A 14,156-nucleotide genomic window follows, 5' to 3' on the forward strand; every position below is an offset into this window, starting at 1 on the left:
CAAATATAGACATTTATTGATATTTATATATACTTCTTGAAAAATCATAAAATTCAAAAAAGTTATTACAATTCATCAATAAAATGAAATTTACTTTACCAGCTGCAAAGTCTGCAATAGCAATGAGATCAATTTTAGGTAGAGGATAAGGAACATTGAAGTAGTCCTTATAAAAAGGCAGAGTTTTAGCAGCAACCTATAAAAGTATAGACAAAAGAACCATCTGATAAATCTTACTGTCATTCATATAGAAATCCACAAAGGAATCCTGTTGCAAGCCAAATATCTCAAGTTACTAGAAACCAACCCTGGGGAGCCCCACCTCCAAAGAGTGCTTTAGCCCTAAGCTTTGTATGTCAGCCAAACTTTAATCCATTTATAATTCAGAATGAAAAGTATAATTACATATTTTCCCACCCACTCTCTGGGTAAATAAATTCTACTCTAATATTTTCTTAATCATTATCTTGTAAAATGTTAATAAAACACCAAAGTTGCTAGTTCCCAGATTCTATTAAAAGTAAAACCAAAGTAGTACATGAAATTTCAGATTAAATTATAAATAATTGTACTAATAATTGATCAGAAATGTAAATTCCCCAACCTGGAGTTATGGACTGTTGGAACAATCCTCTTCAAGTACATTTACCTCTAACGCAAATTTTCCTTGCTCTGCTTTGCCAACAGGGGTGTAAACACGGACACACACACCATCTTTTGACCTTGTTTCTACAAAGTCATATTCACCCACAACAAATGCCACCAGGTATGTAGACATGACAGGTGTGCGAGCAAACTTCACTTCCACTACATTTTCATCATCAGGATATGGTTTCCGATCAATTACATTCTTTAAAAAAAAAAAAGGAAAATTTAACAGATTTACATTAAATACCTTAGAGCAAACACTAGCCAAAAACTCTAGGCTTTGGGGCCTTTTCTTCCCCCTTTCCAGCACTGCTTACTTCTCTATCCTAATTCATCCAGTGCTATTACGCTGTCAAGATCTTTCCTATTAAGAAGGAAAGTCACCTGATAAAGCATTCACACTAAGAAACTGGAGCCTAAAGTGTTAAAACTTCCAAGGATTTGTAAGAAAAAAGAAGCAACTTTTCTTGAATACCTATTAATATGCCAGATACTGGGATGTTTTAAGACCTCAATACTTTTCAAGTGAATGAAGGATAGGAGACAACAAATATTAATGAAAATAAAATGTAATTCTGGAATCAGACATTTCAAAGGGTACAGATTTCTAGATTTAGAGCATTCTCTGTACAAAGGCTGGCTCTAAACAAATTAGTCACAAAATCTCCACTTTACCTTTGGAGTCCCCTAATTTCCCTTTGGTGTTCTCCCTCTTTTTCCTATTCAGGCTCTCAGTTTCCTCAAGGTCTCTCTATTCTTTCTTCCAAGTAAGACTTATTCAGGAATTGATCCGATAAATTCATTCATACTAAATTGTAAATGAACATTTCAGTGTAATATATTAGCTTCCTCTCTGAGAATATTTGAGAAGAGAATCTATGGAATTCTCTCCACCAATAAAGGAGGCAAAAGCCAGTTATTTTCAGGTGCAGCAGGCATTTCCAAGTTCCCTAGATTCCTATTATAAGCTACAAGCTACTCTATGTCTTAAGTAAGGCAGTCTCAGACAATACACTTCAAGTAGTGAATGCTTACTCTATTATGAATGAGGATCAACGACATCAGTGAAGGGAGCATATTCCAAAAATACAATCAGCCAAAAACCTAAATACACTTCATTATGTGGCTATATCTTTTGGCACTTAATATCAGATTTTTTTTCTTTCAGGTAATATTTATTAAACTTATTTCTTATTTAGATTTCCAAATTGAAGGAATTAGATGATCTTGTTAATACAGTTTATAAAGAATTTCTTCCAGGAGGGGGGAAACTCCCCAAATAAGGCAATAAAGAAAAAGAAGGCTTTTCAGAAATTAAGAAAACTAACATTTGTGTTCCAATTATGTGTCAAGCACTGTGCTGGGTGGTTTCATGCTATACCATCTAATCAGCAAACTAAATCTGCTAAACACTTATTCAAAATATGAACATACTCACAAACACAAACGTACCATGTTTGATAAAGCTACTCTGTCTTTAGGAACAACCAATGAGATATCAAAAGTTGCTTTGATGGCAGGCTCATCCCAGCAAGGAAAAGCTCTCCGGGCATCAGTAGCCTTAAGAAAAGAATATGAAATATAAAATATCACAGAATTAACCTACCAGACTATTTCATGAAATAACAGACATTTCTTTCTTTCTATCATTTGTTCATTCACTTTTTCAAATATTTATTTTCTACTCAGTGCCAGGCAACAAGCTAGGCACTGACTACAAAGAAAACACAAGGTTTACTATCATTGCCACATCAGCAATTATCCAGGAACTAGGTCTGCTATAGAGCTTATAGTATTAGAATAACTGACAATTATACTTTTGTTTTTATTAAAACATTTCAATATTTCAAATTAAAGGCAAATGGCTTTATCTATAATGTCAACAGAGCACAGGAAGGTTAACAGTAGTCTACTGTAAGGATTCAACGATGGGAAAATATGACTGGTTGCCTCTCTGGCTTTGATTTCAAAATAAAAATAAAAATATCTCCAGAATTTTTGATGTGCTTTGTTCTTTATCTGGAATGGTAGAAACAGGAATAAAGACAGATGCTGTATCAGTTCCAAACAGGTCATTTGTTTAATGGCACTTCCATATACAACACATAAAACTATCACCATTTGACCTACCTTTTGAAAGAGATCTCATTCTTTCTTTAAAAATAAAAAAGAGCAAACTTGTTAAAGCAAAATACGATTAATGGTGCAGTAGAATATCAGTTATAAAAGAAAAAATCTTTAATAAAATAGAACCATTGACAAGATTCTGTATCTTAAAAAGAAGTAACAAAATATGCAGAGGAAGCACATACTTCTGAAAAAGGATTTCTCCAAGGAAAAACATTAGATGGCTGATTGCACTCTCAAAGAAACTAATTATGAATTCTACTAAAGAATAAATAAGACTAAAGATGTTTAAAAAAAGAATAAATAAGACATTTGGAAAAGTAGAGTGTAAAGAAAGAAATGCACAGAAAAATTCAAATTAGGAGCAACAGCAGTAAATAAATGTATTTATATTAGAGGAAATCAAATGAATTACATAGATAGTAAGATTTAAGTTTCCAAAATATCCAAAGGACAAAGTGATAAGCAATCTAAGGTACATTTGGGGGATAGACACTAGAGCTAAAGCTATTATTAAATGATGTTCCTGAAGAAGAGATCAGAACAGAAACCATGATGAAGATGCAATAGAAGAAAATACTGCTACACTGAAGAAAGCTCTGAATATGAACATCAATAGGGTTCACCAATTATTAAAAGTTAATGAAAAGTGAACACCTGGTGAAATTTTTTAATTTTTACATACAAAGAAATAATTTAACAAGCAATCAGGAAGAAAATAAAACAAAATTTTAAAATGTGTTACCCTACAAAGGGAGAAGAAACATTCTAGTCTGACTCCTCCCCCTCGACAAAATGAGACGTGAAAGACTTTAGAATATTTATGCACCTTTGAAAGAGAAAAATTGTAAGCCAGTTGTACCACTCTTATCACTGAAGAAGTTGGGCTTATTACTCACTGTAGCAAGGGAAAACTCACATCAAAAGAAACCATGGGGTATCTCAGTAAGAGTCTAAGAAAGAAACAATTATGTGATTTTGGATTTGGCTGAATGATTTGGAGGAGGATTTAAGAAGAAAGGATTCATTCTAAGTTGGGTGCTGTCAACGCCTAAAACTGCAAATGGTAAAGAAGCAGCAGTCACTCATTTTAACCAAGAGAGAGAGTTATTTGTCTTTTGTGATTAACAAAGTGAACTTGTTTTTGTCTATGCTTGGATGAAATTATGAAGTGCCCTTGTTTTGTCTCACTTTATCATGGTCTCGGAGTGACCTTGTCTGAGGTTGGCATTCTATGATACTGTTTATGTCCAACAGGAAAACAACTTGGACTAGATTTCAGTGCTAGGACAACTTCTGGATGTCAGGGGCTGCTCTTTTTTTCTTTTCTCCCCCAACAAATCTCTTACATGCTCAGTAAAACTGGTCATGTATAAAGGCAAATGAAAGATTTTCAGATATGCAAAGACTCAGGAAGTATACCACCCACATACCCTCTCTTAAAAAAAAATCATTTGGAGACACACTCCAGCCAACCATTCCAGGATGAAGAAGTGCTCAAAAGGGCTAGAGATAAGCATTGGAATCACACTCACACTCATACACATACACATACAGGTAACAAAATTATATTTAAATTGATAGGTCTATATCTATATATATCCATATATAACTATATATACAGACATACAGGTAACAAAATTTCAATACCTGGATTGCTTTTATACTTTGTACCTCTTTTTGTACCTGTGGCTTTTCCTACTAAATTAATAATGGTACTGTTATAAATAAAATCATTCCTCAGCCCACACCCCTAATTCTCTCTCTTGTATAAGAGAGATAACTGGCTGAGTATAAAATAAAAATTCCAAAATCAATAATACAATTATGGCCAAAGGCACCTAAGCCTCAAATAATCACGCAAATAATAGAATTAGACCTTTGTGAGAATGTCTAATTTAAGGTCATAATATATTAAAGAATACCATACCTCAAACTGTGTGACAGCAGCATAGCGCACCTCTCCAGAAGGGGTAGTATATTTACTTCTATAGAAACCTTTCATTTTATCATTCAGCTCTCCAACAAAATCTATCTTTAAAGTTCCTGTACCTGTGATTGAAGATAAATGAAAACATTTTCATGGAGATATTAAGTACAAGTTATCAAAAGTATGTCCCTAAAACACTAATTCAGCTGGCTATTGACAATGTTCAAATCATTCCTTCCTTTCTCAAATACTCCTCCTGGCAATGGAGAGAATACAGTATTTACTAAAGTAAATGGCAGACTAATCTCATGTTTAGGGTGACTGCTTAGAAAGTTCTTTAATTTTACTAACTTAGTCTCAAATTACCAATACATGAAGATAAAAGCAGGAAAAGAAATGAACATTTATTATTAAATGTATGACAAGCTATTGTGCATTGGTGCTTTAAAAATATTTAGTTGGGTAGGTATTGTCTCCATTTTTTCAGATGAAGAAACTGAGCCTGAAAAGTTAAATAACTTGCCCAAGGTCACACCATTTGTAAGTAGCAAGAATAAGATTAAAAAGTTAGGTCGGTTTAATCCAAAGTTCATGCTCTCTGCCAATTATACCATGTAAATTGGTCCTTTTAGATGACTTCATGCCAATTATTCTATTATTAAGACAAGACACAGATGTTCAATCCAAATGGAACACTGATTCCATACATTTGTAAGGAACTATAGAGAAGACCAATGATTTGATCAGCAACAGGGCATAAAACAAACTTTTACAGTTACCTCAGTCATTTGAAATCTAATAATATTAAAGAAATAAATTTTAATCAATAATTATTAAATGCAAATAAAAATGAAACCTGAATACATATACCATTGTTATATAAGAGCAAAATCAATTTAGACAAAATGGGAGTTTCTGTTTTGTTTTGTTTTTTACCGAAGTGTATTTGATTTACAATGTTGTGGCAACCTCTGCTGTACAGAAAAATGACTCAGTTATACACAGAGACGTTCTTTTTTTTATATAAAATGTGATTTTGGACTTCCCTGGTGGTGCAGTGGTTAAGAATCCACCTGCCAATGCAGGGGACACGGGTTTAAGCCCTGGTCCAGGAAGATCCCACATGCCACGGAGCAACTAAGCCTATGCGCCACAACTACTGAGCCTGCGCCCTAGAGCCTGCAAGCTACAACTACTGAGCCCATGCGCCTAAGACCCCATGCTCTGCAACAAGAGAAGCCACCACAATGAGAAGCCCATGCACCGTAACGAAAAGTAGCCCCCGCTCACCACAACTAGAGAAAGCCCGCACACAGCAATGAAGACCCAACGCAGCCAAAAATAAAATAAATTAATTTTAATAAAGAGAGAGAGAGAAGAAAATGTGAGTTTTTATGAGTATATATACAGTTAACCCTTGAATAATGCAGAGGTTAATCCACCTATAACTTATACAGGGCCCTCCATATCCACAGTTCCTCCACATCTCCTAATTCAACCATCCTTGGACTATGTGGTACAGTATTTACTACTGAAAAATATCTGAGTATAAGCGGACCCGTGCAGCTCAAACCTGTGTTGTTCAAGCATCAACTATGCTCTCTTTCGCTAACAGAAAAAAATTATCACCATTATCTAGTAGTCGTCTACTAAATTCAGATGCATGACAAAACAATAATCCCATTCTACATTTTACAAATTCAGTCACAAAAAAAAAAACCCCAAAATGCTGACTTTGTAATAGATCCCTTTAAAGTGCCTATTTATAAAAGGATCTAGAGCATGGGAATCTAACAAGTCAGATACAGTATGACTATAAAGTAATTAGCCACTTATATTAAAACTTTTATATCCTAACGTTTCAAACTGTCATTTTGGAATGCTGTAGAGCAATGACACTGACATTGTTCAAAATGTTCTTGACTCTCTCTCTGACATATCCTTTTGGATGTTCTCAAAGTCATGTCTTCACCTTCCAAAACTGAACTTGCTTTTTGGAAAGGTCCAAGTCATGAAGAGTTCAAGTCTACAGAATATGTGAATGACAAATTGCAATCTATTTCTAGACAAAACACTAATTATGTCTATGAAATAATTAAACTGATTTTCTTATGTGCCTCAAACTGGCTCTGAAAATAATTTCAAGTGAAAATTTTAGAACTTTGCAGCAAAGTCACCACTAAAGACAGTGCCACATTCTTAAATTAATCGTGCTGGGAAAATAAAACAAAACAACTCAATTGAAGGTCCAATGAATAGACATTTGTGATAGTTTTTTTTTAAAACCAGACATTCTGTCTGAAGGGGTCAATAAATGCTTTTTTCTTTATATTTCTTTATTTTATTTATTATTTATTTTGGCTGTGCCAGGTCTTAGTTGCGGCATGCGAACTCTCAGTTGCGGCATGCTTGTGGGATCTGGTTCCCCGACCACGAATCAAACCCAGACCCCCTGCATTGGGAGCACAGAGTCTTACCCACTGGACCACCAAGGAAGTCCCAATACTTTTTACTTTTAAAGAGAATGATAGATTACTGGGACAGTAAATAAGAATACAGTAAAAAAATCTGAAAGAATTCTAAATGATTGATACTGAAGAGTTTAGCTATAAATAATAAAAAATTTCTCTCTATTTTCATTAGGAATTCACTGATTTTTTTTTTAATATTTATTTATTTTCTTTATTTTTTTGGCTACATCAGGTCTTCGCTGTGGCGCTCAGGCTTCTCTCCAGTTGCTGCATGTGGGATTCTCTCTAGTTGTGGTGCGCAGGCTCCAGAGCATGTGGGCTCTGTAGTTTGTGGCATACGGGCTCTCTCATTGAGGTGCGCGGGCTCAGTAGTTGTGATGAGCGGGCCTAGTTGCCCCACGGCATGTGGGATCTTAGTTCCCTGACCAGGGATCGAACCTGCGAACCCTGCATTGGAAGTCAGATTCTTTACCACTGGACCACCGGGGAAGTCTCTCACTGATTTTTTTTTTAAAAAAGCAGATGTGTTCACATTAATAAAGTTTACAAGGAATATCTAATAGATTACAAAAACCCCTTTAAAGGGCTTCCCTGGTGGCGCAGTGGTTGAGAGTCCGCCTGCCGATGCAGGGGACACGGGTTCGTGCCCCGGTCTGGGAAGATCCCACATGCCGCGGAGCGGCTGGGCCCGTGAGCCATGGCCGCTGAGCCTGCGCGTCCGGAGCCTGTCCTCCGCAACGGGAGAGGCCACAACAGTGAGAGGCCCGCGTAACGCATAAAAAAAAAAAAAAAAAAAAAAAAAAAAAAAAAAAACCCTTTAAAGATAACTATTTGATGGAACTTTATGTTACAATTCCATAAATGGAATTGGCCACTCTGTTTTCCCTAAGTCGGCTGTTACGATGCCTTTTATATAACTCATATTCCACAGTAAATCTACTTCTGACTTTTCTTATTTGGAATAAAAGTGGATTTAAAACTCAAAACTAAATAAGAAAGGCTGCTTACACTTTTAATTGGTTTTAAATCTCCAAGGTCATCATACTATATAGCAAGATACTGACAGTGACCACTTCCAAAAAGTGGCATACTAAACAAAATATAAATTATTGGGAATTCAAACAAAACACAAGTTTAAGGTTTTTTAATATATTAATAAATTTAGTGTCACATTATACAATACTAATTACAAAGTATCTGCTATTGATATAGTAGAATTTTAGGGCAAGAACAGGAGGGAAAAGGACTTCACGATAAATTTCATTTATTGACAAACCAATTGCCAGAAAGCCTGATTTTATACCTATTTTCACACATAATTGACACTGCTTCCTCAAATTAGATACCTTATTTGAATATCCAATGTATGCAATATTTATCTGCTTGGGGTACTAAGCCTCTTAAAATATACAATAAGCTCATTTATTAATTAAACGACTGAAAAATTGGGACCTCCCCCAAAAACCTTATTTGTTTATTAAACCTTAGGAGAGTATAATAATTGTTGTAAAACCTGAGGTAATAAAATTACTAAAAATTAAATTATTAAAAATTTATTAAGCCTACCAAACACTATGAAATTTAAGACAGATTACTTTATATAAAGAGAAAATAAAGGTCTCTGCCTTTCTGTCACCACTTCTTATGATCCTGTTTTCCACTCTTCAAAATGTTAACATCTTCTAGTGTTTCTCCAAATGAACGTCACTCTACAGGATCCTTAACCACCGATTCTGAGGCTGTTAGGCCTTACAATGATCATGGTAAGTTAACCACTATTCTAGAATGGTTCTAATTTCAGAAAAGAAGATATTTTACTTAGCTATATAATATTCGGCATGACTGTTAAGTTTGAAGAGGCTAAACACAAAGGTTACTAATATCCTCCTGATATATGTTCAATATTTACTCCATTACCAGAAGAGAGACCACTTAAAATTTGAAAAAATAAGGACTTTATTCTTAAAGCAAAGAATGACTAGGTAACTTTGACCCAGAGAATCTTGGGAAAATGTGAAAGGCAGTGATTTTTGAACAGATATTTATAGATATTCAATAATTTAATATAGTCACATCTGCAAATAATTTTTTAATTCTAATATTCATATCAATTACTTATGTATATCATTATATTAGCTAAAAATCTCCAAAACTCTGTCAAATGATAGTATACTAATGGTCATAACCTTCACTGACTTGTTCCTGCTTTTATTAGAATTGACTTAATTTACCATGTCTACTGTAAACAGTCCTTATCAAGAATGATGCAGCTCTTATATACTGATAATAAATGAACTCATATATATAAGGGGAAAAGAAGGGTACAGAATATGTATGACATGCTAACTTCTGTGTTCTTAAGTGGTACATACATAAATGCTTATAAAAGCACGGAACAGTTTTGAAAGGATACATAGGAAACTGATCACTTCTGAGAAGTGGAGCTGAGAGAGGAAGACAGGATAGAATGACAAATTATCACTATATATCATTTGAATTTCAAACCATGTCCATGTATTATATTTTTTAATATTTAATTTAAAAAATAAAAAGAGCATAATGTGGTGGTTAGAAGTGCAAAGTTTTTAGTTAAACTGCTGGTGTTCAAATTCAGACTCCGCCTGAGTTTATTTAACTTAAATAACTTGCCCAAGGTCAATAGCTAGTAAGTCATTTTTATTTCATTAATTTCTGCTCTTAAATCTTTATCTCTTCTACTTTCTTCGAGCTACCTATTCTTTTCGTCTAATTTTGATGTTGATGCTTACTTAGCTAATTAATTTTCAGTCTTCCTTCTTAGCTAAATATACTCTCTGAGAATGTTTTACCTGCATCCCACATGCTTTGTAAGTAGTAATTTCATTATTCAGTTCTAAATATTTTCTAATTTCCCTAACAAATATTCTTTGGCTCATTAATTTTCAGAGGCATCATTTTTCCAAAGAAGGAATTTTTTTGTTTCTCTTTTGCAACTAACTTTTTTATCTTTTCACAGTGTGAACATAGAATATAGTCTGTAATGATACAGATTTTAAATTTTTTTTAAAGTTCATGTTACTTCTATCAAAATAGTATTTCATAGTTTAAAACCTCATATAGTTCTACAGGCTTACATATATAAGCTGCAGGCACCTGCCCAATGCCACTTACTCCCTACACTTGCCTCAGTAGCAACTCTGTGATTTCTAAATACCTTGCTTATTTAGCTATTTTTTCATTTTACAATTTTACACACTCTTTTCTTCTTACTATAAAAAGTGAAGCGGGGCTTCCCTGGTGGCGCAGTGGCTACAAATCCGCCTGCCAATGCAAGGGACACGGGTTCGAGCCCTGGTCCGGGAGGATCCCACATGCTGCAGAGCAACTAAGTCCGTGCACCACAACTACTGAGCCTGAACTCTAGAGCCCACGAGCCACAACTACTGAAGCCCACACATCTAGAGCCCATGCTCCGCAACAAGGGAAGCCACCGCAATGAGAAGCCCGCACACCGCAACGAAGAGTAGTCCTCGCAAAAAAAAAAAAAAAAGAGTAGCCCTTGCTTGCCGCAACTAGAGAAAGCCTGCGTGCAGCAACAAAGACCCAACGCAGCCAAAAATAAAATAAATAATAAAAATACATTAAAAAAAATAAACAGTAAAAAGTGAAGTGTAGCTAAACTACTTCTCTACTCCTACATCTTTTACAAAGAATTAAATTTTCTGTAACCTTCCAAATCTGAAAATATTTTATTCTCTTTAACTTCACAGTTGGGCTAAGCACAGAATTCTAGATTGAAAATCAGATTCACTCATAATTTTGAAGGAACGGCCATACTAGAGTCTAGTTTCCACTGTTCCTGATGGTAAAATCTACTGCTATTCTGATTCCTGAACTTTGAAGGTAATCTGTCAGTCTTCCTTCCTTCCTCCCAAGTCCCTCACCTCGGGTAGAAACTCTTTGAGAGTCTCATTTTACCCCTGAAAGTTCTAAAATTTCCTCTGATGTGAGACTTTTTACATTTGAGTCAGTCCCTCTCAGTAGTGTATTTTTTTCAAACCTAAGGCTCATGCCCCATCCGTTCAGAGAAATGTTCATGTTTTGTGTCTTTCATCATTTCCCTTTACCATCTCCTCTGTCCTCACTTTCACTAGATGGATGTCCAGTCCTGCTAGATTGGTCTTCAAACTTTCCTAATTGGAAGATGCCTCTATTTCATCTTCTACAACTTATTTTGGTTTTTTACTTCTAATGTATTATAATTTCCAAAAGTTTTCTTACTCTATTCCATACTGTCCTTATTTAATGAATGTAATATTAATAATACTTCTAAGGATATTAATCTGTTTGGGTTTTTTGAGGCTTTCTTTTCGTTTGTCTTTGTTTCTTCCAAGTTCCTATATTTCTATTATACTTATTGTTTTGCTTTTTGCTTTATGTTTCATATTAGAAGTTTTATCAAATGTCTGGTAATTGTTGTGACTTTGGGCTTGGCCATGCTATTTGCTTTGGCCAATGAAATGTGAATGGACATCACCATCCACGCAGAAGCTTTAAATGTGTCTTTGTGGTTTGGCTCTGTCCCCATCTCTGAGCTTCTGCCTTCTGCCATGTAAGAGAACAGCATGCTACAGATAGTAGCTACTCACTACAGAGCCTAGAATGAGCAGACTTGTGAGCTTAGTGGTGCTCAGTGAAGTTGGCAATATGGCTGCAGATGATCAGCAGTCCTCAGGGCCATGTGTAAACAAGAAATATTTGTTGGAAGCCACTGACATTTGTGATCCCATCTGTGGGTTAAAATGTACATATACACTTATGGAATATTTCTAGAAAGAAATAGAATATTTCTGGAACGATTAGTAGACAATGGAAGTAGAAGGGGTCAGAGAGAGGGAATCTCAATTTTCAGGTTATATTCTTCAGTATCTTTTAATACATGTTCATGGCAAGCATTTGTTTTTATAATAATTTCACACAAAAATAATCCTGGTTAGAAAAAGACAAAATGAAAGGTCTTTAAGAGTATCAAAATAAAAGACAAAATTTCTCCAATTTAAAATTTTTCTTAAAATACTTTTATATTAAGGGAATATATTCTCAATATAAAAATTATGGAAACCAGAGAAAGGTATGAATAAGAATAAAAATCGTCAATTATGTCAACAACCAGACATATAATTTCATTTGTACCATTTTAGAGATCTGATTCATCACCTTGTATATGTAATTTTGTATTCTGCTTTTCAATTTTACATTATAATAAGTACTTTACAGTGTTAAGAATTCACAAACCTCACTTTTAATTGCTATATATATTCCACCATACAGGTATGTCATAATTAGCTTAATTATTCCCTTAGTGTTGGACAAATGTATTAATTCTAATTTTTTACTACCTTAGGTAACGTCTCAATAGACATTTCTAGGCATAAAGTGTCTCCTGTATTTATGACTTTTCTTTAGGATATATTCCTATTACCAGAATTGCTGGGTCAAAGACATGAACATGTTTAGGCTCTTAATACATACTGCCAGACCGCTTTCCAAATAAATTACATGGATTTACATTCTTACCAGTAATATGAGGCAGTCACATCATTGAGAATCTTTTTTTTACTTCAGCTTATATGACAGGCAAAAACTGATATATCAGTAGCTGTTGTTTTAATATTTCTCATTACCAGGAGGGCAAATATCTTTTCACATGTTTATTATTTATTTGCATTTTCTTTCATACAAATTATCTGTGGCTTTTCATTTGCTCACTACTCGAAGTCTTAGTGCTTTACCAATTGATTTGTATATGATTTCTTCCATTATATTAAGCTCAGAACATCTAGTTTCTTTGTGCTTTTATATAGCACATATAGTAACATACCAACGAATCTTTTCATCCATGCCCTCACTAGCATAATAGCTCCCTAATCTCTGGTTGTATCTCAGAATTATCTGTGGGACAGTCATCTCAGAGATTTGGATTCAATTAGTAGAAGATGGAGCTAGGTAGATATATTTTTAAAAAACTGAAAAGGTGAAAACAATGCATTATGTTCTATGTTTTTTTATTTTTTCTGGTGGCCCAAAAGTTGAAGTGCACCTGACTCTGTCTAAAGCTCTGTCTTAATACTTAATCTCCGTAAAACAATGAGTTAAAAAAAATAGGGCATATGATAAATTTTTCTGGAAGAAGATGTCACTATTCATAACAGGATTTTACAAAAGCCGTTTCTCCTACCTGGTTGGAGAGTACTAGGAAAAGACAAGGTGACTTTTTCATCTTCATTCTGATAGTTAAATCCTGTAGCATGTATTTCTGGAATGGAAAAAAAAAATTACTTCACAAATCTGACTGGACTGATAAGACCAAATCCAGATGGCAGCAATTAACATTTTCAAGAGCAAAATCTCTACTAAAACTAAATATTCTTAATTTAATAAATTAAGTTCCTATTAACAAGAGTATCATTTCAAAGTAACGTATTTTAGGCTATGTAACCTAAGTTAAATATGCTCCTTAGAAACAATTACACATCCTATATTAATTCACAAAACTTTTATAAGGGAAACAGGGCTGCTATAAATATGAAAAGGTTTTCTACCAGATTCCCAGACACGCTTCATTCTCATCTTTGTGTGACTATGATACTGCTTTATATGTTGCAGTCTTACTCATGAACATTTGAAATACTGAGCAGATTGCTAAGATTTCGGTGTTAAAGATACATCAGTAAAAGTTCTGTCCCCCACCCAAACATAGGTAACAATTCCAACAAGATATAAATCATATTTCCAGTGAAATTCTTTGTTACATTTTACAGAAATAAAGAAGGTGAAAACAGGTGTGTGGATTAAATTTAGACTTTGATTTATTCCCTACCAGGAGTGAGAAGAGTCTGCTTATTTAACTGATACTTCAGAATGCTTAGTTGACACTTTAGGAAAAGAGCTAAGTAGATCAACTCCCAACCACATCATATCCCCATTCCAAAAGAAAAACT

General features: G+C 34.4%; 1 protein-coding gene across 4 annotated transcripts in view; it reads right to left on the reverse strand.

The window, feature by feature from the left end:
- The window catches only part of NPEPPS (aminopeptidase puromycin sensitive), a 98,411-nt gene that overhangs the window by 28,483 nt on the left and 55,772 nt on the right, over nt 1–14,156 (reverse strand). For all 4 annotated transcript variants that reach the window (XM_032615899.1, XM_032615900.1, XM_032615902.1 and 1 more), the window contains 5 exons: nt 13,394–13,471; nt 4,706–4,827; nt 2,101–2,208; nt 650–850; nt 100–196 (listed from right to left, as the gene is read on the reverse strand). In XM_032615899.1, the coding sequence (XP_032471790.1) occupies nt 100–196; nt 650–850; nt 2,101–2,208; nt 4,706–4,827; nt 13,394–13,471 (606 nt within the window). The remainder of the gene's footprint in view (nt 1–99; nt 197–649; nt 851–2,100; nt 2,209–4,705; nt 4,828–13,393; nt 13,472–14,156) is intronic.

Source organism: Phocoena sinus, chromosome 20 (assembly GCF_008692025.1).
Source record: "Phocoena sinus isolate mPhoSin1 chromosome 20, mPhoSin1.pri, whole genome shotgun sequence".
NCBI lineage: Eukaryota > Metazoa > Chordata > Mammalia > Artiodactyla > Phocoenidae > Phocoena > Phocoena sinus.